We start from the raw sequence: 25350 nt of genomic DNA on the forward strand, positions 1-25350 counted from the left end.
CCTCTGAATTGGACATTCATTACCAGGAGAAACCCAAACCCAGCTCTGGGCTACCAATTCTCCCAGGGTCACTTATTTAGCAGGAACTGTCTCTAGAAATGTTGCCCTGGATCTTTAAAAGCTACTATCCAATGAACAAAGTCACCACCACTGGCTTACCCACCCCCTGGCCTGCTCAGCTGAGTTGAGCCCTCACAACAAGAAGGGGGTTGCTGTGACTTTCAGGAGCGCCAGATTCTGCAAGCCCACGTAAGTGACCTCTGCCCTTCTCTCCGCTTTCCCCATGGGCCTATGGCCTCCACAGGGCTCTTCCCTTAACCATCCTGGCCTCTGCAAGGGCAAGAAGACACCACCACCAAGAAGGATAAAATAAGTTTTTATTTATAGTCTTATAGTAAAGGGGAAAGCCTTAACTTGCAAGACAATTCTTAGGCAGTATGTACAACATACTTTTTATTTCCATGGAATGGAATCAAACACGGACTGGGACTACAGAGTACACGCTAGAAATCAGCAAATGCCAGGAACGGAGTAGGAAAAAGACAAAGAAATGAGGCCTAAACACACAAAACCCTTCACTGGGATCTGCTGACTGCAGCCAGGACCAGGGCTGGATCCACACGACGGGAACAGGTTCCAGAACAGGTGGAACGGGAGTAGTGGGGTGAGGGTGGGGAAGGGTCCGCACTGGGGGGTGGGTTTAGTACCAGGTAAATTGCTCTTGGTATTTACATACAAAATCAGTTGGCTCTATTTCTTAGAAATACACACGGAAAGAAAGGAAGATTTGATCATTACTTTATGAATCTGTCGCTTTGCAATACCGACATCATCAGAAATAGGGACAATTCACTCAGATTCAAATTTCAGTAGCAGGAAATAAATATCAAAACATCATCACTGGCCCTCAATACAAAACCTCTCCCCGACCCGATCCTCCCTCCTTGTCCCACCCCCTACCACCCCTCGGCGGCTACCATTTCACTGCTGCCCGATGCCCCCCACACATACCACACGAGCGTCACACGGCCCTCCCTAAGGCTGGCTGAGAGAAGCAGGAGTCAAACAGGCCAAAGACTGTGCTGCAACTCTGTCCCCACTTGTTTTTATACCACAGACTTCTTCAAGGATCTGGTCTTTTAATAGGAGCGATAAATAGCTTTTTAGAAAAAAAAAAAATCCTTAAAAAGAAGGGGGATTAATTCTGATTACTCCAAACCGATCATCTTCTTAAAGTAGAGCAGTCCACAGATTCACAAAGTCTATCAAACGGAGGTGAGGGTGGCCTGGGAGGAAAGGCCTGGGAGGGGCAGGAGTCCTCCGGGCAAGTGCCCGGCAGGGCTGGAGGAGCTGGTGGCTGGTCAGGACACCATGTGCTCAGAGGTCCGGCCGGCCGTCTGTCCTCCACAGAAAAAGCTGCCAAGTTGGGGTGTTTTGGTTTAAAAATTCCTGGTGGGGACAGGGAACCCCTGAAGGGAAACGTTAAAAAACAAAAATTGTGGAAATGGGGAAGGAGACGAGAGCTGTTGTCCAAGAGCTTCTACGTAAAAATAAAATTAAAAAAAAAAAAAAAAAAAGGATAGAAAGAAAGAGGAAAAAAAAAGAGTCTCTTAAACGGTTGTGAGGGTTCTAGGGACGAACTGAAAGGAGGATGGGGCGATGGAGGAGACAGACAGTTTGTATTGCTGGCCTGCCCCGCGGAGCTTAGCTGGCCTCCATCCGGAGCTTCTTCCTGCTTTGGGGCTCTTCGGGCTCCGACTCCGAGCTGGAGTCTGAGCCTCCATCGAAGGCAGAGATGGTGCTGCCCTTGGCGTTGGTGTAGAGGCTGTTGTCTGAGGAGGGGTAGTTGGTCTGCAGTTGGGCACTCGACCTCGCCTTCTCCAGTGCACGGACTGAAAGGCAACCAAGCAAGCGGGTTACAGCCTTCTGGAGACTGGGGGAGTAACCAAGTCTCAGCTCAGGGTCCAGCCTGTTCTTCCGAAGGGCTTGCTGGCCCCTGAGGCTCAGGGTGGCTCGGAAGTAATGCCCTTCTGATGGCTGTTCCACCCACACGCTTCATTTCCCTCCTCCCTTCCCAGCCAGACCCGGGGGCCCGGTGGACATGGCCAGCCACTCTGCAATGCCACCCAACCCTAAAGAGAAGGCTTGTGATGTCACCATCCTGCCATGGAAGCTGAGTGTAGAGACAGGAGCACAAGCTCCCGGTGGGACCCAGCAGTGCAATGACAGAGGAGAAGCTGGTCTGGTCATGCCAGGCTCCACAAGGGTGTGAAGGCCACACAACAGCAGGAAAGGATGACATCGGATGTGTCAGCCAAAGAAAAGTTTTGGCTTAGCTCTCTTGTACAAGATCCACTTGGAAAGACAAGCTGGACACTTGGAAGCAAGTCACCAATACACACAGAATACCTGGGCCTTTCGATACATAGCCCCTACATGCAGGCTGCTCGGCCCAGTAACAACCCGCTGCCGCCTCCCGCTGCCCGTCCCTTGGGGTTCAGCTCATCTTGAGCCTGGAAGGTCAACCCGTTTATTTTATCTTATTTTATTTTATTTTATTTGAGGTGTTCTAACCCAGGTGGTTACTTGCATTTCCTTTTACTTGCATCTTCCATGAGGGAGGAAGAGAAGTGAATTCCCCAGGAACAAAGAACTTGATCAGCTCTCGCTTTCCCCTGTGGTTGTAGGAAAAGGCGGGTGTGAGCATTGGAGAACAGCATGGGCCTGGCCCATAGGCTGCCCTGATTGGACTACCATTGACAATGGGGAGGGCTCACTGTCCCTGAACGTCTGGAGTTTCTGGTACTTACACAGCACACTCCAATCCAAGGACCTCAAAGCTCTTTTGAGACACCTGATGCCAGGTGTGACCCCTACTGCAGGCAGAGCACCTGAGCCCCAAGAAGGGGAGAGATCAGGTCAGAAAAAAAGTCTCCAAATGTCCAACCCCTAGACTCTACTGTTCCCTCACTGGCGGCTCAGGTCCTTCCTCAGGATGGTTCTAACACTCAACTATTCAGGCCCAAGAAGCAGGGCCGCAGCTGCTTATGAGCACACGCTCCGTAACTGGTTCTGACTCTGCAGGCCCAGGTGCGAAGCGCTGACCTGGCCGGAGCACAGCAGGGCCAGCGGCCCCACCAGCCCAGGGGCTCACCTTGCTGCTCCAGAAGAGCATTCTGCCGCTTGAGGTCATCAATATCTTGCTGGTGTGTGTGGTTTTTCCTTCGCATATACTGGATGTACTCTGTGGCTTTGTCTAGGATTTGGGCCCGGGATGCCTGTTGCAATAGGAGAAAAAGCAAAGGGAACAAAATAAAGACCTAGTCCCAGCAGTGAGGAAACCACGCCTTTCTGCAAGAGTATCCTGGGGGAATGGAAGCAGGAGGGTGAGGCGGGACAGGGCTGGCTGAGGAAACCGAGTAACTGCTGCCGAGAGCCTTCTTTGTGCCAGTTAAGGTGTCCAAGCTTTACACGGCTTACCTCACAGCAGCACGCTCTGAGGGCAGCTCCACCACGAACCTGAGGCTCAGAGAACTTGACTGGTTTGTTCAGTCACCCGCTAGCTAGTGGCAGAGCGTGGATTCAAACTTGGAGCCACCTGACCCCTGAACTTGTACTCCTCCCACCCCCTTTGGTTCTTTAGGTTGCTGTCAAGTCTTCAGCCTGGCTACGCTTGAAAACATTAAGGGAGTACTTAACTGAGAGCTTACGCTACCCTACCCACCCTCTGCTAGGGAAAGACACGGGCAGCTGGGCCAGAGAGACAAGAGCAAGATCTCGGGGGGAGCCAGCTCCAGACACGGAGTAGGCGTAAAGCTTTTTATCCAGGTCCCCAGATTTCAGGCGAACCCTGACTGCATTAACTATTTCCAACTGAGCCATGCTGCTGTGTCATTATTTCAGCCTTCCTGGCTGAAGAGACTTTAGTGAAAGCTGTCCGAGCTTGATGTCAACACAGGAAGGGCAGGAGATTGGGCCATTTCAGGAAGCAACCACACCTTTACCATGGCCATGGGCAGCCTAGGCACTGCCCTGTGAGAGGAACAAGTTGATAAGCCATTAAAATGGATGTCAGGTTACTCTGCCCCTGGAGGTCCCATATGCCTGAAAGAGTCCCTCCAGGTTGCAAATGTGGCCAGAGTTACTCATAGCCAGGCAGCTAACCAGCCAAACTGGCAGAATGGTACAAAGCCCAGAGGACTGACACCCAAGGCAGGGTAGTCTAGAAGCTGAGTGTGGCATCCACGCCACTGAGGCCTCTAAGCAGTAGTAGCAAAGCTTCCTACTCACGGTGGGGCAGTGCTGGACAGTTCTGCGTTACAATCCTAGCGGGTCCTAACCAACCAGAACACAACAGGGTCAAATGGCAAAGAAAACATCTACACTCAGGATAGCAAAACTAAGTCCACTTGTATTAAATCCTGACAATCTCAACTTACATACCTCAGGCTGGGCTGTATATCAGAGAAGTTTGCAAGGCCTGGATTTATTCACCAGTCCTCACAAGGACTAGAACTTGCAGGCTTTCCTCTTATAGCATGCTTAAGGCAATTTCCTCAAAAGGAAACTGTTCATATTTAACCATTTTTATCTGCTGCAAATTATGTGCAAGGTACTGAGCAGACACTGTGGGGAGACAAAATGTATTAGTCATGGCTTCTTTGGCCCAGAAGCTTACTTACTATCTAGCTGAGGAGATAAATATATCTATACACAGACAAATCACAGGGCAGCACCAACAAGTGTAACTCGAGTAGTACAGATTAGAAAGGCCACGGGAAAGACGGTTTCTGGCAGGGGTGATTACCTACTGTGTGCCAGGCATTGGCCTTGGCTGTGTGTGTGTGTGTGCGCATGCACGGACACACACGTTAGGCTGAGGTGACATCTGTGGGAAAGGGTCACTCTGGGCAGGGAGAGTAGCACAGCAGGGGTACGAGGGTGGAGACTGAGCCGGGTATGTTTCTTGAGTCGGTCAGCTGCCGTAGGAAGAATGAGAGTACCTAGCAACGGGGGCTGGCAACCCTAGCTGCAAGGCTACTTCAGACGCTGTTTCCCATTTCTGCTGACGGGAACTTACTAGGATGTAATTATTAGGGGATAAAATGGAAAAAAAAGGGGCACATAATTAGAAAGGACTAATGAAAATACTCTGCTTCTCTGGACACTAGCGATGGGATTTAAAGCACTGCAGGATCCGTGGCAGAGTGGTGAGGAAGAGTTTAGGCACCCACGAGACAGGTGCGTTCTGGGCTCTGTGACCTCATACCTAATTTTTCTCTCCACGGCTCTTTCTTTTCTGACTAGAAATTCTCTCAGACGCCACCTAGCCCTCCAAACCCTATGCACCCCATCAATGATCTAGCTGCTATGCATATTTTCACCCCAGTCTCTCTTTAAGTTTGCCTATTTTTTTCAACTAACAGTTCCGAGAAAGCAACACTAGCTCTTACTTAACAACTCACTTGCAGCTGGGACAAGGGAAAAACAGTAAGACTGCAAATGTTCAGTGATGACTCTTCTTAACGAACGACCACACTGAGGAGCAGCCCGTGTGCTGCCAGTTTCTTCTTCACATAGTTATACAGGAAACCATGAAGTGAAAGTGAGCAGAGAGCATAGCATAACAAACCAAAGAGGTAAAATGATCCTGCAAGTGGTGGAAGTTTCCATTTCAGGGCAGTTTTCAGATGAAGATACAATTCACAGATGCTCAGAACACAGAGGTCCCCAAACAAGGCTGGATTGGTATAAACCCAGCACAAGGCTTCCAGAAGGCTAAGCACAGCCCTTCCTCCGTCCCCTGCTGAGAGCACAAGCATCCCAGGCCACCCCTTAGCAAGTCCAAAAGAATGGTTCAAAATTAACTTTATTTTGCCCTACTTTGAGTACTCACCAAGTAAAATCCAACAAGAAAAAAATTAGAGCACAAAATACAGAATTCCCCCAAATTTACATGTGTGCCTAGTCCAGAGGTTGGGGGGTAGGGGTGAAAGCAAACTGTTCAAACTAGAAAATGCTAGACATCTAAAATCCCCTCTTCCTGGCTTTCCAAATCATATGAGATCATGTGCCCAGCCACAGGATTAAGGTGTGGGCAGGCCTTTCCGTGCCTTTAGGAGTTTCTACTATGTGAACAGTAAACAGACAAGAACTTTGGTCTTTATGGCTCGGACTGTGGAGGGGCCCCAGGCTTTATGGCATGGACTATGGAATGACCCTGGGCTTTCGGTTTCTGTCTTCTGAAATGCACTGTGTAGACTGTTGACTTTGGATACCTAGTAAGGACCTGGATAATTTTCTTCCTGCTAGTTTTTACAATCAGGAGGCACTAATTCTGATTCTGCCTTTCTGAGAAGAAACCACCACGGCCTTGAGAGAGCACACACTGTGGCTAAGGGGACCAAAGAGGCACTGGGCCTCTTACACAGCAGTGTGAGTTAACGAGAAGTGACTCTTCCGGCTCCTCCTCACCTCTGGGAGTGATGCAGAAGTTCCTGGACAGCCTTGCCCAGGTCCTGTTCAAAGACACGGCCGCGTTACGGCAACACGAATGACGACGAGGACAGTGACGGCAGCAGCTGACACCTACTGGGTACTTATTAAATGCCAGATAGCTTCATACAGCCTTCTGATGTATTACTGCCCCTATTTTATAAACAAGGAAACTGAGGCACAGAGCTCTAACTTGCTTTCTAGTAGGTAGTAGAGTCAGGATTTGAACCCAAGCCTCCAGGACACCTCTACTTTGGGAGCACAGAGGAAGCTGTGGAAAAGATCAACAGCAACGCACTGACAGTGTTGTCATAGAGAGAAGAGTCTGAGCAGGAGGGAAAGGACAATGAAAGAATCACAGGATTCGTCTACAAGATGTCAATGAAGAGCCAGGTAAGGACTGTTTCCCTGGAGTAGTCAGAGTTTAGGTAAATCATCCTTGCACAGGTAATGAGCGTAGGGATGAGCTGAAGCTGAAGACTAGTTTTTTTAGATTTACGTTGAAAAAGTGAGAAATGAGAAAAAAGTAGCTTGCAATAACAGCAGCCATTGAAGGAAGATTGTTTTTCTTTTCCTTTTAAAGACAGGTAAAAACCAAACAGGCTTCTAGCAGAGAAGCAGCAAACAGAAAAAGCACAGTGTGGGAGAATGGACTGACCCCGGCCCCAGGGGAGGGCAGACGCCGGCTCCCAACAGTGCTGGTGGCTTCATTACCCAACAAGGGCACAACCAAAATGGACACAGGAGAAGACCCAGGGTGGTGCGGCTGAGGTGCCCAGCAGGTTCCCGTCCCGTCTCGGGCTCGTGCCACTGCTGCTTGCATGGTGGCACTCCTGCCCACAGCAACAAGGAGACAGAGGCAAGGGCCAACCCAGCCCCCAGAGGCACCCACTTGAACGGAGCTGTACTCAGGAACACAGGGCACCCACCTCATGCGCTGTAGCAAGAAACAGGACATAGGTCACAAAAGGACCCAAGCCCAAGACTTTGATTCTAATTAGAACCTTCTTAGGGCCCCAAATGAATCTTGAAGTAGTTAACGCTGATGTTAGGATAAAATTCAAGGTTACTAAATCCCACTTAAGGTAGTAGCTCTCAAAATTTTTTTACATAAGGCAAGAGTTCCACACGTTTCTGGAGATGTAAATCTTATTACAGTAATCTGGATTTGTTTTAGAAAGCAGGTGGACAGAGGTAAGGAAGAGAACAATAGCACCAGAATGTTCACGGTAGGAGCCCCACTGCTGTTCCCTAGGGTCCTACCCTAACTCGAGAAGTAATCACCTAGGCCATATGTCACTCTTCCTCCTCACTGTTAAAACCAGATCCTACCAAGCTGATGTTACCACTGCCTTGTTCCCCCAAGAACCAAAACGCCATATTCTGGGGAATGAAAACAGAACCACTGCCTGCCTCACGAACTGACATCTGTTTTGCACTACATATTTTAAGGAAACATAAAGCCATTATTTTCTGAAACCTGCACAAGCTTTTATACATATTAAGTTAAAGAGAAAGCTAGGGCAAAGCCGACATAGTTCCATTTAAATAAGCCAGCTTCTGAAAATAAAAATTAAAGAATTTGCACAATAAATCTTTGTCTACATTACAATAGTTCATTCCAAAATGGAACCCCCATCAACACCAATAAGGGAGGCTGGAAGGCTGGGGGGTCAGAGCCAGCACAGCCACATGGCCCCTTAAAGCTTCCTGCTGGCAGGCCCTCCCCAGCCTGAAGGGCCATTTTATTGATTACTACAGGAAGGTAGTAATCATGCCCTTTAAGGGGCTTAAAGCCAGGAGTCAGACATTTGTTTAAGGGTCAACACAAATCATGCTTCGAACCTTGTATTCTTTTTTTGTGTGCTCTAGGTAGTTTGAAATGAAGGTGTGACATTTACTCATGAAGGAGAGAGGCACACAGTTCCCCAAAGAGGACATACAACTAGTAAACAAACATGTGGAAAAGGATTTAATCTCACAATAAACAAAATACAAAATCAATTTCTACCTTTTGCCTACTAAATTAGTTCCCCCTCTCCAAAAAACTTCCAATAATGGTAAAATTGAAACTCTTAAAACACACTGTCAAGACTAGTCTTTACTAATATTGCATGATTTCACTCATATGTAGAAATTTAAGAAACAAAACAGAGGATCATAGAGGAAGGGAGGGAAAAATAAAATAAGATGAAATCAGAGAGACAAACCATAAGAGACTCTCATAACTACAGAAAACAAACTGAGAGTTGCTGGAGGGGAGGTGGATGGGGGGACGGGTAACTGGGTGATGAGTATTAAGGAGGACACTTGATATAATGAGCACTGGGTGTTATTTGCAACTGATGAATCACTGAACTATATCTCTGAAACTAATAATACACTATATGTTAATTAATTGATTAAAAAAAAGACTAGTCTTTAGCATTTACTTTAAAAAATAAGAAATGAAAGAATGAAGACATGAAAACAATCATCTTGGAAAGCATATTGGCAACACACAGCAAAAACCAGATGTTCTTACTGCTAGACCCAACAATCCAACTTATAGGAATCTGTTCTATGGAAACTGTCACCTACACCAAGATGGTTATCACCACATTTCTCATATAATTAAAAACCGGGAACAACGTAACTGGCCAACAGAAACATGCCTAATGACTGAATATGAACACTCTATCAGTTGGGCAAAAAGCATCTTCTGTGATAACAACAAGCTGTAACATTTCACCCATGTAAAGCATGTATACAAAGAAATCAGAAGGGAATTTACAGATTGACAATACCATCATTTCCTTGGTTCTTAGACTCCATCCATTATTCCATGAATTTAGCAACAGCAGCTTTTCGGGGGAGAAAAAAAAAAAAGGAGGCAAGTTTCTTTTGATACACACTGTAAGACGACACCCAATTTTAGCCATATTAACATGGGGTGTGGAGTGGGGAGATAAGTCTGAATTGCACCGTTGTCCAAATGGCTTATTAATAAGCACTTGAAATGTGACTACACTGAGTTAAGCTGTGCTATTAAGTATAAAATACATGGGATTTCGTTGAAGTCATACTTATTTTTGCATATTAAGTTAAATAAAACATATTATTAGAATTGACCTCATCTGTTATTTTACTTTTTTACTATGTCAACTAGAAAATTTAAAATGCATTTGTGGCTCACATTAAACATGTACAGGGCAACACTTGTCTCAGAATCTTAAGAATAAAGGAAAAGTTATAGTTGTGTTAGAGAAAGGGGGTACTATTTTCTTCTTCCCATTTTCCTAAAATTTTTGCAATTTTGCTACAGGGAAAAAAGAAAAAGAAATACTTAAGGGAAGGCCTAGGAAACAATCCGATATCCTTCCAAATCTCAATATGAAAAAGCGTTAGAATAGCCTCCTGGCTCTCAAGTCCTCTCCACAGGAGTAAGCCCTCCCCTGCTCTGCACTGCACTGCAGAGAGTTCCAGAAGAATGAACAAGGCTTTTGTCCTCAAGGAGTGCACCCCTCAGGGGATAGACACACAGGAGAGGCCCCATGAAGTCCATGCCTGCTGGGACTGATGGGAGAGCAATATTGCAGGGTTCTCTGGGCGGTGAACTGTTTGATATGAGCCTTGAAGGCAGGCAAGGAGAGAGACAGACTGGCAGGGGAGGCCCAGGCAGGGAGAAACATGGCGGCACTCCGGCAGGAAAGAGTGCACGGGTTGAGGGGCCCTTGTGCGTGGGTCTTTTCACTGTGAAACCCTGATGTCCTCTGGGTGGTTAAGGCTGAAGTTGGACCTTGAGAAGAGGAAAGAACTCTGATAAATGACATTCTTGGGGAAACAGAGGAGGGTGTACACCTCTCCACAGTAAGGGAAGGTGGAGAAAACAGCAGGAAGGCAAGGTGGGTACCTTATTTAGAGCACAGAATGCCAGTCTTTACCTTGATGGGCACTGAAAAGCCTTGGGAAGGTTTTCAGTAGCACATAAATACAGTTTACAAAGAATTCAATAAATCAATACATTTACAGTTGCTAAACCCAGGGCTCAATGGAGACTTGCGCAACTATGGACAACAAATTCAAGGTAGAAAATTAAATTTCTGAAAAAATTATTTTTTTAAAAGATTTATTTATTTATTTTCAGAGAGAGAGAGAGAGAGAGCACACGCACACGTGCATGCATGAGCGGGAGGGGCAGAGATGGAGAGGGAATTTCAAGCAGACTCCACAGTGAGCATGGAGCCAGACACAGGGCTTGATCCCACAACCCTGAGATCGTGATACGGGCCAAAACCAAGAGTTGAACACTTAACTGGCTGCGCCACCCAGGTGCCCTGTTGAAAAAATTAATTTTGAAGAAAATAACTGCCTAGGTTGGAGTCTGGCCAGGAAATAACCTTAATGAGTAATAAGGTGAAATGGTTAGGGCTGTGGCTTACATTTTATTTAAAAGATAATCCCTCCAACAGCCCCTACATGACACAGAAACAGTGCTGCTGAATGAACGGCATGCTTAAAAGGTGCCCACCGGGATGAGCATCTCCCAGTACAACGTGGCCAGGAGGATGGGGGCTTCCAGCCTTCAGTTAATAAATACTCAAGACACCCTGCTGTGTGCCAGGCACTGAGGGAAGAAATAGGACCAAAAGATGTTTTCCCTGCCTTCATGGTACTTCTTATGGTGCAGTATGGCAGACGGGCACACAGTCAGCAAGTATCCACACAAATACATGTACAATTACAAATGGGATAAGTGCCCCAGTCACAGTGCTGAGTGAGTTTAACAGGAGACTGACCTTCTGCTCTAAGAATTGTCAGGTTCCCTGGTATAAGGGACCTATTTGCTATCAACACCTTAACATGTTAAGAAAAGCAGGCTTTAAAATGGAAACGAAACAGATTAGCTCAGTATTTTAACCTCTTATTTAATGCTCAGCATGTTATCTTATTATTGCTAAGTGGTAGGTATAATCCTCTCTCCCAACAAGAGAACAAGACCCTCAAGAGGAGACACTGTCTATGATACCTTTTAAACAACTACAGTACTCACATGGGTCTTGGGTCTTAATTAAACAGGTGCACACAACCACATTGGCTGTTGCTGTTTTGCTCAAGGACTGAGTAAGCCCGCGGTTTCCTCTGGTGCTCTCACTCCATAGCTATGTACTGGGAACTACCATGTGCCAGAGTCTTTAGTAGGAGCTGACTGGGGCAATGCCCTCATGTTCTCACTCAAAAGGAAGGAATTCTGAACTTAACGCTCAGTAGAAGAAACCCTGGTTTTATTTTCATCTTAGGTTATATTATCTCTTTTTATTATTTAAAAAAAATATTTTTAGGGGCGCCTGGGTGGCACAGCGGTTAAGCGTCTGCTTTCGGCTCAGGGCGTGATCCCAGCGTTATGGGATCAAGCCCCACATCAGGCTCCTCTGCTATGAGCCTGCTTCTTCCTCTCCCACTCCCCCTGCTTGTGTTCTGTCTCTCGCTGGCTGTCTCTGTCTCTGCCAAATAAATAAAATCTTTAAAAAAATAAAACTAAAAAAAAATTTAAAAATATTATTAAACGTTTTATTTATTTATTTATTTGACAGAGCGCGAGCGCACTCATGCGTGCGCGCAAGCACAAGCAGGGGGAATAGCAGGCAGAGGGAGAGTGAGAGGCAGGGGCCCCGCCCCGCCGGGGGGCCGGNTCCCTGCCGAGCAGGGAGCCTGATGTGGGGCTCGATCCCAGGACGTTGGCATCATGACTTAACCGCTTAACCGACTGAGCCACCCAGGCACCTCTATATTCTCTCTTTTTAACACAGCTCTATCCAGAAAGGAGAAGTCCATAGCACAACTGCCTGAGATAGCAATTAACTATTAAGATAAACAGGCATTTAGGAAGAGACTTAAAAGATGAGAAATTTCTCTAAACCACTGGACAGCTACAAATGGCAATGCTGTCACATTTATCACTAAAGTCAATCATGCTAAGGAGACAGTAAGATTGGATGCTAGGGCTAACTTATGGAGCAGTGGGCAGAATGACATCCCCATGTGAAGGCAAGCTGATGGGCTGGTTACCAGGTCTTGAACCCAAATAAACAGGATGAGCTCAGTGCCAGCAAGACATTGGGCAACACTCCCTAGGACCCAAACTAGCACCCTTAAAACAAATAATAATTCTGCTAAAAAAAAAAAAAAGAGTAATGTCTTCCTGCAGAACAGTTGTTTTTTTTTTCTTAGAGATGTTATTTATTTGAGAGAGAGAATGAGCAGGGGGAGCGGCAGAGGGAGAGCGAGAAGCAGGCTCCCCGCTGAGCAGGGAACCTGACGTGGGGCTCGATCCCAGGACCCCAGGATCATGACCTAAGGTGAAGGCACATGCTTAACCGACGGAGCCACCCAAGCACCCTAAGAAAAGTTGTTCTTGCCCTTACTCCCTTTTTCTGGTTGACCGGCTGATGGTTCTATTTCTACCCCATCTTTCCCCATGGGATGTCCAGTGGAAGAACCACATCCGAAATAAGAGACTCAGGAGAGTTCAAGAGTCTACTTGCTAACACTGGGACCTATGGCAAAACCCAAATGGACCACCAACCAAAATGGTCTATTTCTCAGAGAAGCTATGTGGGCTTAGAAAAATTTACAGACTTTAAATGATCCTCAACTGTCTGAACTTTAGTGTCACCTATGTATGCCACTTCAGGAGGGAGTATTCTAGTAATAATAGCCCCGGTATGACATATTGCCAAGATTACTGGTTCTACCTAGGGGAAGCTCCCAATGTAAAGATATAAGTATTTAAGCAAGATGTCTTCAAATATCCTCAAGTTGTTTACCCCTCCAGGGTGGTAGAAAGATTGACCTCAGCGATTGGCAGGCCTGCGTTCTCGTCCCTGTCCTGCTACAGATGGGGATCACGATCTCAAGCTTGCTTCCTCATCTCTGATACAGTAATGATGGCAGGAACAGCAGTAATAGCAAATGTCCAATTCTATTAGTATAAAACCTCACAGAATCGTTGTACTTATACTTTTACGTTGCAACAGAGATGTTGGTGATTTTTTTTTTTTTTTTTTTTACTATGCAAAAGGTGACCACTTTTTATAATGCTTATGTTACAATAAAAATAAAGAAAACAGAGGACAGAGTCCGGGTCTCACATTTAAAACTTTTTTTTTTTATACAAGTATCCCTCACTCTTGGTTAGGATCCAATTCACCCAGTATTGGTTTTGCTTTAAAAATCAAAAAGCTTAGAATATGTGTGATAGGTAATTCAGATATTAAGTGAGAAGTCAGCTGGAACTACAGATGCTCAAAGCAAAAGAGACTGGAGGCCTTCCCTGCAAGAACTGGATCTGAGCTCCTCCAAACTCACAATTATTTACATAATGTTGCAACCTTAATTACTGCAATACAAATCAAGAATTAGCCAATTTCCTTCGGTTCAAATACCATATTTTTAAAAAATTGCAACATTTAGTGAGCACTGGTTAGACTGAGAGGAAAAATATTCTTTCTGTTAGACTCCCTCCAGCATCCGTGAAACAATGCTGGCAGACAAGAAAAATCATGCAGATGGTGGAATTCAGGTGGAAGGGGCTCAGTGTGACTTTATTCGTGCTTAGTGTGAAATATCTGGATTATAACACAGAACAGGATTCTGAGATGAGAAAGGCACCTGGTCAATTCCCACACTAGGGTTTTTTTAATGGGCTCTAGATAACCTGGCCCCTCGACCACTCCTCTCCCCTAGTCTTGCTACTTCTGTGACCTCATTTTCCACCCCAGTCCCTTCACTCATTCCACCCCAGCCACCCTGGCCTCTGTTCTTGACAGCCCAGCGATGCTCCCAGGTTCTGCCTTTGGGCTATTACACTTGTCTTCCCTTGGCCTGGAATGCTTATCACCAGACAGATGCCTGGTTCTTCCTTTCACTTCCTTCAAACCTTTGTTCAAATGTTGCCTTGCCAGTGAGTTTTCTTCTCTGCCCTACTGAAAACTACAACCCTTCCTTCCCTGTTTAATTTTCTCCATAGCACTTATCTGACATGCTATATATACATAATGTTATTAGTTCACTTTCTCTCTTTCCTCACCAGAATAAGAGCCTCTGCTTGTGTGGCTTGTTCCCTGCTGTTTCCCTAGTATCTAGAACAGCTCCTGGCATGCAGCAGACCCTCAAAAAAAATTTGATGAATGGAGTGACTGAATAAATGAATGGGCCACAACAAATGACAAACTATTCAGTTTGTAAGGCTACCAAATGTAAACTGTCAACTTCCTTGAAGAAAGGCGACAACAGGATTTAGGATACTGTGATTTTAAGGACTTAAAGAAGAACGTTATGGCAATGCAAAATATGGTGGATAAGGAAAAAGGTATAGTTGAGCTCCTATGACGAGCTTCTCCCAAAGTGTTCTCCAACTTAAGAATGCCTAAGAATCACCTGACTGCTTGTTATAAATATAAATCCCCGGGCCTGCCTCCAGAATGACAGTCAGTAGTGAATCCGAAGGGAGTGAGCCACAGGCCACCTCTTGGGAAACACTGCCTTGGTGCCACTCCTGGTCAGATTTGAGACTTAAGGGAGCTCTGTCCTTTTAGTTCACCAAAGCTGTTTTAACTGATACCAAGGCATATGGATAAGCACTGTCAACAGCTCAGACAAGCACAAGAGATAATCCTCTGCATGTGGGTACTCTAAAAGGATGAGTCTGTCTCTCCATCATAAAGATTTCAAGAGTGCTGTGCCCAGGAATGTTGTTATTCTGGGTAAGCACCTTAGTTCAAGGCCACTAAACCAAGTTCACACTAAGAAGGCCTAACCCATGGCAAATTCTGGTTTTGCAATACTAGGTATTCACATGGCCTGTTTTGTTTTTTTCATGAAGGTCAGACCTACTCCATGCTTCAGCCACACCTTAGATAAGGTATAAAGCACATGATTTACTAGACAGGCAGTATAAACAAAGTGAAACTATAATGGTTCTAAATTTGATTCTGGATAACCAAACAAACTCAGGACCCCCATCCAGAGAGCTAAATCAGGAGAGTCATTCAAAGTGTACCTCAGAGCAATGATTTTTCTTAAAAATAGGTGCCTTTAAACACTGGATCACTGAATAAAAAAAACACAGGTCCTCTTTCCAGTCTGCCATTCATACCTCTGGACTGCTGTGGAGAGCAGCTGGCTACATTCTATGTTAAGGATATAACTGTGCAAACAGATGTTTTCTCCAAAGTCCAAGAAGTGACCCTAACCCATACATAGGCTTTTTACTCAAAGCTTCCAACTTTGTTTTTCAAATGTAGAAACAGCTGGTGCCTACCTCTCTAGGGAAAATATTAGTTTCTGGAAGGCCATCAGTGGGGCGGAGGGAAGCAAAGACCAATTATTTTTTTCTATTTCATATGAACATCTATCCTTCCTTAAGTCTTTTGTCCCACAGCTTAAAATGCTCTTTATATGCCTTAAAATAACAGCTGTTGGAACTGGAAGATCATCGGTGTCCAGGTTGGTTCACACACATTCCCTGAGAGGTCTCATTTAAAATAAGTACTAACTTCGAACCATACGAAAGAAATTCTCATGGAGGTCTAGGGAATCACTGACTTCAAAAATCCTTCATGTTATCCCAAACTTCTATGGACTGTTCTCTGTACTGTGTAGTTCTAACCATTTCCTGAATGAGTAATTTATTATAAATAATTCTCATTTTAAAGGATAACTCCTACTAATGTCTTAAAAGCAGCTCCATCACATCTGTCATTATTTGTTAAGAACAAAGTAGGTGTGTAATGACACCCCAAAGAATCAAAAATGAGGGAAATCACATAACTGGAATATCTCTGATTCCATTTCTCTCCAGACAGATGAGTGCCCTGGTAAGCCCCCCAGCAAGTTTCAAATTAGTGGTGGCCATCAGCTTTCTCAATAAACTCACCTTCTCTCCTTGGAGTGATGGGACTGAGTCCCGCAAACTGTGAAAGCTGTCTTTGATGTGGTCCCTACGTTTTCGTTCCAGTGCATTATGATGAGCCCGTTTGTCAGCCTAGAAGAATGGGAGAAAAGGCACATTAGCAATGTCACTCCTTTTGCTTGGTATAGGTGGGTGGGGAATAGCCTGGAAGTATATGCTGTCAGCGCTGTCCCTGGCGATTGGGCTGGGAAGGATTTGTCGAGGTGGGCAGTTAGGAGTCTCCAGAATTAGGATCTGCTAAAGGGGGAGAAAGGGGTGAGCAAGGCTTGCGACAGGAACATCCAAAGTAGCTCGATGCATCCAGCTCATGCATAAGTAAAATAAAAGTTATTCACAGGGACAAAGTGTAATTCTCCTGCAACATCAGTCTTCCCCCACAACTTACGTATGTGACAGAACAGCCGCCAGTCCATGGTTGGGAAGTGACCAGGGAAAAGCTCTAGGGGGCCCCTTTATAAAATGTGATCACCCCCACTGTAAAAGACTCCCCATGGTGGGTGTCCAGGAAAGGAGTAAGGTCACTGGTGCAGTGTTTCTCTCCATGTGAATCCCATCACCATGAGTCTGCTCTGGTCTCCTCCTTGCTAAAAGGGACTAATTTAAGACCTGCTTTACCAAATTCCACAATAGAAACTAAAACCTCTAGAAAACCCAGATGCCATGAATCTGAGATTATGACAGAGCTGATAAAGACACCAACCACATTCTGAGCTCCTGCTTTTTTAAAGCGGATCCACGGTGCTATCCTGCCAAGGGCTTCCCCTCACACACACTGTGCCAGAAAGGTTGTTCTTAGATAGCAAATCATCTGACACCCACGTGCTCTGAATAAATTTCCTCAGGCACCTGTGGCAGGTCAAGTTTATCTGGCAGTATCTAAATACCCACGGACCAAAGTCTTTATCCTGTCCTACTTAGCATCACAAAGAACTATCAGCTGGAGAAGGGCGAAGACTGGCGACAAGACTGGTGACAAATCAGCAGCGGCAAAATACTCTGGCTGCAGGCAAAAAAGAATGCTGGAGAGCACTGCGAGAGAGCTTCAGCAGATCCCCCAAAAAAAGGGCATTTCCCTCCAAATGGAACACAGATGCTTAACTTAGTCTAAAGCAAGAACTTTTATCGCATCCACACTTTGGGAATTATGGAAAATAATATACTCTGAGAATTTACCCTGAATATACAAGGCTGCACTGAGCTAACCTAGAGAGCAAGTCTGTATATGGAAGTTTGAGCAGCTTTAACCTACCCAGAGAACCAGGAATTTTACATATGAAGCAACAAGAGTAAATAACTCAGCTTAGCACAAGAATGCCTCAAATGAATCCTTGTACTAGACAAGATGTACAGACAAAAATCTATAAAGACAAGAGTTGTGGGAATAAAAGGACTCGAAATTCTCTTATCTAATCCTAAGTCTGAGACTATAGAGAGGAAGAGGCAGCTGGGAGCAGCTGTGGTAACTGAAGTCACTTCCTGGTCTCTCAAGCACACCTCACCTACAGCTCTACTGAACTGGACACCTGGTTCCCATCAAAGCCATGGCTCTACATAGCATAGCAACTCATTTTGAGGGCAGATGCCCGGGCACTTCTAAAACCCTCCTAATCTTGTTAAGTCTGAATTCATGGTAAAGTGTTTGCTGAACTCAGTGACACATGGAATTTATAGGGAAACTGAGGGAACAATCAAGTTTGGACACCAGATAACTTGAGGCTAGAGGGATATGCGCTGTATCACACAGCATTAGAACAAGAATGTCAATGCCTTCTAACAGCAGTATGAAATAACTAGAAGGAATTAAGGATATTTAAGTACCTAGTCCTTTCCTAACTTACTGTCCCCTCTAGTCACCTCCACAGGTAAGGTGGGCTGAGCTCTAACCTGGACTACACCTAGAGCACTGAGAAGGTGGAGATGGCATTTGGCATCTACCTTCCTCTCCATTGTTTGCTACATACTCCAAGGACGGTTTATTTACATGCAAATTAATTGCCTAGCTTTGGTCTCCAGCAACAGCCCAAGATACTCCTGTCTACTAAATCACCCTGATTCCTGGCCCTCCTCCCAGCTTAAGAGCTGTGCACAGAAGCAGTGACAGGAGAGTTACCCACAATTCCTCTTGTTGATACAAATAAAATCCTAATTGTCTGTTTTCTTTCTGGGAGAGTCCTGGAAATCTCAAAAAGTTAGAATCAAGTTGGAGTTGGTTTCACTCAGGCCTGCACTAGAGGGTGGAGCTAGGTATAATCTAACAGCAAAATCATCCCCGCAATGCACTACCCCCTTCCCATTCACTGAGCCCTGAAAGGACGCAAACGGACAAGTCTTTCGGTTAGAGGATTGTTAAGTGAACTTGGCTGTGGACCATCAGTAGAAATCTTGGCTTCTCATCTGGGGAGCCAGCCAAGTTTGAGAAGTTGGCTCAACAAGGAAAGGCAGCAGTCCACTGCCTGGTAGAAAGCCTGGGCTGGGGACTGTTGTTCTCGAGGTAGTGGATGGAATTTCTGTGGTGGTTCCAGGCCCGATTTAACTAGCAGAAGAGTAGAATCTTAGACCAATCCCTGCTGCCATGTCCATCCCCAAGCTGCTACTCTTAACCAGAGTCAATTTCAAAGCTCTCCGAGACAATGGCAATGATGTATTTTCTCCTCCCTAGGCCTCATTTGAAAGAGCAAGTTAAAAATATGCAGAACTAACATGCCGAACTCCAGGCAACTCTATACTAAATGATACCTCTAGTGGCTTGAAAGAGCAGATGAAAAACCTTTACACAAAGCTGAGAATTCTGTTTGGGAAACATTTCCAAACCACAGAGATCCATCCAGCCCGATAATAATGCTCTCCTGTCCCCCACTTCAAATCATCTAAATGGAGGGCCAGTTGCCAGGCTTATCACTGCTTTGTTAACGGTCTTCACTTGCTGGCAACCCTTTTTGAAAGGGCCAAGATTTCAGAGTTGAGAATGAAAAACAGGGTAAAGACATGCAGTGTAAAGCATCCGAGATACTCCCACAAACTCAAAACTAGTTAAAAAGCGGGGGGGGGCCATGGGGAAGGGCTAAAGAACTGTGTGTCTTAGACAAATAAAGCTCAACTCAGAAATTAGCCAGCTTTCTGTCGCCTGTACTGAGAAAGATGTTAGATAATGAAAACAAGTGGTACCAAACAAATTCTAGGAGACCGCAGAGGTATTCCTGGGCTGCACAGCAGGCCCCCAAATACCTCCCTCTTTACATCCTATAGGAGCAGTGGCTGGATGCTGCCACTCTTCAACTTCACTCAATTTGGAGTTTCTGCCAAACAGCCCTTCCTGCAGGGCATCCCAGGCTAACAGAAATCCTGAAGGGCTGTGTGATACTGAAGAGGCCCACAGATGCTCAACAGGAACTCCAGTACCAAATCGCTTCCAGCTTTGACGTCTCTGCCAAGGTTTGTACTCAGCCTCTCAGTTTTATTTCCACCAAACTTTCCACACTGGCAGCCAGAGCACAAATCTTCACCTAAAATTTGTCCACCTCTGCCACTAACAAGCATGTGTATCTTAAGTGTTGTTATATGTTGAAAGCAAGCATTATTTTATTAGCCAAGACGTTGCTAAACCGGCAGGAGGATATTCAAGCTAAGGAGGTCTGTTCAAAATTGAGGGGAATCTCTTTAAATTATTTCCTTCCAACTTATTGCATAGAGAATGCATCTTCATTCAAGGCATTACATCAGTTAGCAGCCTTGTTTCCTGCAAGTTCTAGGTAGGAAAATAGCATAGGGAAATAAATGCTCCATTATTCAAGGACGCACAAGGTTCTTTCTCCAGAAAAATGATATTTCTTTCAGGCTACTTGACATCTAATGCCATCTATAAGGAGAATCTAAAGTCCCATATTAAAAATGCTCAGCCTATACCACTAAACATCTACTGCCTTTAAGGATTTCAAAGGTTGAATTTTAGAGAAGAGTGTTGCTTATTATTAATAAGCTATTCTTATTAAACACAAACACGGAAAATACACAAGTTCAAAATTCTCAACAGAAAAGATCTATTCATTACTTCTGATGGCAAGCAGATAGGATAAATAAAGCTGAATTTCTAAGCAACTTTATTCATTTTAATCAACATGAAAATTGCAACTTGAAATAACAGGCAGCTAGGATGAGAAACTCAAGAAGGTCCTTAATAAAAGATATAAATTTCAGCTTTCCAACACCTGTCCTGCTGGAAGCGGACTGCCTGCTATGTATTTCTAACATCTACTAAATACATGTGTTTTTGAGGCTTTTTTTTTTTAGTATCATTTGGTGCCTGAAAGAACTTGGGAATGCTATGATCCAAATATGCTGTCAAACCATAGCCATTTAAGAGAGTAAAAATGCCTCGATCATGTAATTTTAATTGAAAACCAAGCTGGATTCCGTGATCAACTAATTCCCCATTACGGGCATCTTGAAAAAGAACTTTAAAACATAAGATCACCCTTTCCTCTAACAAACAGGCATATTTAGGAAGCAACCCTGGCATCTCTGCATCACTGCTGACATTCTGAAGCACGCACAAAGTACATGCAGCGTGCAGCACTTCTGAGACGCAACCAATTCCAGGTAAAACAGACAGTCGTTTCCTGAGGAAATTCCAATCTCAGAGGCGACCAAGCTCATTCCCTTCTACATAGATTACAATTCCTAAAGAAGAGCTCTGAGAAGTTAAAAATATTTCCTATGAGGAACGTCCCCCAGTGAAACTGCACCAATCTGTTTTCACACCCCCAACATACACTATAACTGCAACGTATTCAGCTGATATGGAGGATAAGATGCTGAAAAAGGCTTTGGGTTTCCCTCCTAACACACCAACCCTACATTTCTCATATACTTTCATTTTTCCCCAAAGGAATTTCCCAAACACCAATAAAACAAAAGGATCACTCTGTATGAAACATACCTGTCCCTGAAAATTATCTTTAAAATGTAACCTCTTCCCGCCAAAAAATAGTAATGTAGCATCGGTGGGATTGTGAGGTGTATAAAATTCAGTAATAAAAATACTGTTTGGGATTATTTCCTTCAATAAAACTTATTGGTCACTGGAAAAACTGTTTTCCGTTTGCAATGAGGCAACAGAAAAAAATGTTCGTCGAATCAGTTTCACTTTCTGTTATAGTTAGCCTCACTTCCTAACTGTCCTTGCTGAGAATCTTACGTTTCTCACACAGCAAGGCTGTACCTACTGTAGTAACAGTATAAAACACAAATGAGGGCCTCTTTTTCCATTAGGCCCACAGAACCTTTCTCAAATAACTTTTTAAAAGGTCTTCTATAGTCCTAAATACTCGTTCAGTCCACATCCTTTTCTGAATTAATACCAGCTTAAGAACAGTCTCCCCCGAATTTTAAAAAATATATTTATTATCTACACTAAATGGCAGGAAATAAACTGACGTATTCAGAGGAAAAGAAAAACCCCAAAATCCTTTTTACCTTACTTTTCACAGTAATTGTTTGATGTACTATAAAATTTATCTATTGCTTCTTCTCTCTGTGCTACTGTGATTATTTTGTGCCAGGTAATATTTAAAAGTCTCAGCAAGTAGACGTGTCAAATTAAAAACAGAGGGTCAAATCCATTCCCACTGCCCACCTCCCCAAATTGAAGAGAAAAATCCTAGGCACCTTAACACCAAACTGAAAATATCTAGAAAAAACAATGACATTAGCATTCTAGGAGAGTGGAAACATTTTAATAATTTAATAAAGCAATTTACATCAATACCCATGTGGATGGATATTTTGAAAAGCAGAAAGCTTTCAAGAACTGTAAGCCAAACTTTCACAAAGAAAACTTTCTCTCACTGGAAAGCCAATGTAATTCCAAGTCAAATAATGATTCTGCAAAGAAGGCCTAACCAATCCCTATCCTCCAATCCTGATCAAGCCCTGAGGCACATTTTATAACTGGAGACTTGCGGGGGGGGGGGGGGGGGGGGNGGGGGGGGGGGGGGGGGGGGGGGAGTGTTTTAAATAGACTGGATCCCAAACATGAAACTCCACATTCACATTATTAAGGATCAGAGTGACCAGAAAAAAGAACTGGATTTCCAAATACATGCATAAAGGTAAGTGTCTGACAATATTTCAAGGAAAAATAAAACAAAACAAACTCTTTTTAGTGATTATTACCCAGGGATAATTTTAAAAACCCTCTGGAACAACTGCATACTCCAGATTTTACAGAAAATATCAGCTGTCAACAAACAACATTTTTTCTTAATGCCTATCTGCTTGGACAACCTGCAGAAACTTTGCTTGCTCTAATGAAGAGCAGGAACAAGGAGGAGGACTTGCTTTTATCCTGGGATATCAGAGCTATCAAAGTGGCATCCTGCATATTCTAACAAGTTCCCAAACAACTTGGTTGTCCCACACATCATTTCAAAAATCAGAAAAATAACATAAAAATCTGGATTTCTAAACTTTCTTTAAAAATAGGAAGATCTGGCAACAGTGAGCCCTTACTCCCACATAACAACAACCCACTGGAGTTTAGTGGCTGCCTTTTCAGAAGAGACATGTGCAATCCAGAACCCCGTCCTCACCTCTGCTCTTTATTCCTGACGATCTTACTGCCTGGGCCCCCCAGAGGCATCTGAATTTTGACCCCCATTCCACAAACTTCGTACCGTTCCCATCTGTCAAGTGTTAGAAACTCTGATGTACTTCTCTTCCTTTCTCTGACTCTGATTTATTTTGTGTCTATTCTTTTTTTCTTTTTCTAATCTATTCATGGAACATCCACAGTACTGTCCGACTGGAAAGGCATGAGATTAGCGTCAGTCTAAATCCACAGAACCATCTACTGAGAACATTAATATCAAAACCCTGAGAAATCACTGATAACATTGTATGGTGTCAACCACCACCTTTTAGCAAATCTCTGCGATGCCACTTCTCCTCAACAATTTTCCTATTTTTTTAATACCTCTCCTTCAACTCAAATAGACCAGAATAAGCTGTTTGTGACACTTTCATATTCAACCTTTGGTTCCTTTACATTTCTGATTTTTGTATCAGAATAATACCAGGTTGTGCCAGATTCTATAGGTCTACAGCAGTCACATGACCACATGACTTCTGGTTAAAGATGAATTTCTGCATGTGGCTTCAGCTTCACACAACTACGCATATATGGTTTAGAGCCTGCTTGTTCCAAAGTAAATCTGACTACTTTGCCCCGAAATAATAGTTTACTTCAGAATGACATTTCTCATTTTACGCTTACATAGTGACAGCTAGATCCCCCACCTGGAAACTACAGAACGATTCATTTCTTTGCAGACAGCTCCTTTCACTCACCTACAGCACTGAAACTTATCACCTGAGAGTCTAGAATGAGGAGATTTGCAAACCCACCACCCCCCACCTAGAATCCCAGAACAAGGCCCCGCCTCACCTTAGCGGTTAACAGGAGAGTTTACTACAGTATTAAGAATAATAGAACAATCTCTTTTTCTCTCTGACCCCAAAAAGGACTAGAACTGAACGGAAATGAAAATGAAATGGAGAGTAGGAGACGTACCGCAGATTGAAACCTCGGTTGCTCTTCCTGGAATAAGAGAGAAAAAAAAATAGAAAATATAGAAGTTATTTTTACACTTCACATTCAATAATAAGAAAGAAAATGCCGGCGGCGGAGGAAGCGGCGGGTGGGGAGTCAGCCCGACCCCCCTCTCTCCCTCCCCACCCCACGCCCCCTTCCCCCCAGCGGGATCCGGTAGCTGGGCAGGGGGGTCCCGAGCGCCGCCCCTCCTTCCGGGATCCGACTCTGGCCGGAGGGGGTTCAGAGCACTGTCTCCTCCCCTCGCACCCAGCTCGGGGCATCTGGGCACTCCCACTCCCTCTCCGCCCTCCCTCAACCCCCCAGGATCCGCGGGTCACGGGAAGAGGGTGATTGCAGACCGAGGGGGCAGGTCCTGAGCGTCGTCCCCTTCCCCGGGATCCGGACAATGGGAACCCGGGGGCACCCCGTCCCAGTCCCCCGGATCCTGAGTGGGATAGGGTGGGAGCCGGAGGCCGCAGCACCGTCCTCCACCGGGGGAGGTGGGGGTCCCAAAGGCCGCGTGTCTCCACCCCACCTCCAGTCCCAGAAGGCCGCTCCGACTAGGAGCCCGGAGGGGAGCGAGCCGGGAGCGCGACGGAGGCGGTCCCAGCCGAGGGGGGGAAGGGGAAGGAGGAGGTGGCTGCCCGGCCCCCTGCCGCCGTCGCCCCGCTGAGAGCCCCGGCCGCTGTCCCCGCCTGACAACCCTCACGGGAAGGAAGAAGCCCCGGGACTCACGTCGCTCTCCACCTCGATGTCATCGTTATCGCTCATTTCCTACGGCCCAAGGAGCGGCCACTGCAGCGGCGGCGGGGAAAGGGGGAGGGGTAGAGGGGAGGGGGAAGTCACCGACAACAACAAGCCGAGTCCCCCCACACACACACTCACTCACTCACTCACTCACTCGCTCTCTCACTCACACACACACACACACACACAACACAGGCGAGAACCACCTCCTCACTGCAGCACCGGATCAACGGCGGCACGCACGCCCGGTCGGCCCCCTGCCACGTGACCGGGCCCGTCACGCTGGGGCCGCCGAGACTTGTAGTTGTCCTCCCTTTGACTGACGGCCCAGCTGGCTCCAGAAAAACTACAAATCCCATAAGGAACTGCATACGGTCCTCGCCAGGCCGGGCTGTTGACGGAGCCCAGAGCGCCTGCGTGCCCTGTGGAGGGGGCGGGGAGCGAAGCTGCGCTGTGCCTGCTGGGAGTCGTAGTCCGCAGACCGCGAGTTGTCAGGAGGTTTTCTTCCCGAGGCAGCAGAGGAGGCTGCTGGGAAGACAGGACACGTGGAGGGAGTTGGGGCTCCTGG

General features: G+C 45.4%; 1 protein-coding gene across 5 annotated transcripts; it reads right to left on the reverse strand.

Annotated features, from left to right (window-relative positions):
- Positions 1-359: 359 nt before the first annotated feature.
- MAX (MYC associated factor X) lies at positions 360-25035 on the reverse strand. 5 transcript variants are annotated; one of them, XM_011217707.3, is made up of 5 exons: positions 24771-25035; positions 24015-24041; positions 16412-16519; positions 3155-3284; positions 360-1892 (listed from the first exon to the last, which is right to left on the reverse strand). In XM_011217707.3, the coding sequence occupies exons 1-5, from the start codon at positions 24804-24806 to the stop codon at positions 1705-1707; spliced, it is 489 nt and encodes a 162-aa protein (XP_011216009.2). In that variant the 5' UTR covers positions 24807-25035; the 3' UTR covers positions 360-1704. The 5 variants fall into 5 exon arrangements, with proteins under 5 accessions (XP_011216009.2, XP_002914193.1, XP_011216021.2 ...); XM_002914147.4 differs by having other exon boundaries at positions 3155-3278; positions 24771-25030; XM_011217719.3 differs by lacking the exon at positions 24015-24041.
- Positions 25036-25350: the final 315 nt, after the last annotated feature.

Source organism: Ailuropoda melanoleuca, chromosome 14, assembly GCF_002007445.2.
Source record: "Ailuropoda melanoleuca isolate Jingjing chromosome 14, ASM200744v2, whole genome shotgun sequence".
Classification (NCBI taxonomy): Eukaryota; Metazoa; Chordata; class Mammalia; order Carnivora; family Ursidae; genus Ailuropoda; species Ailuropoda melanoleuca.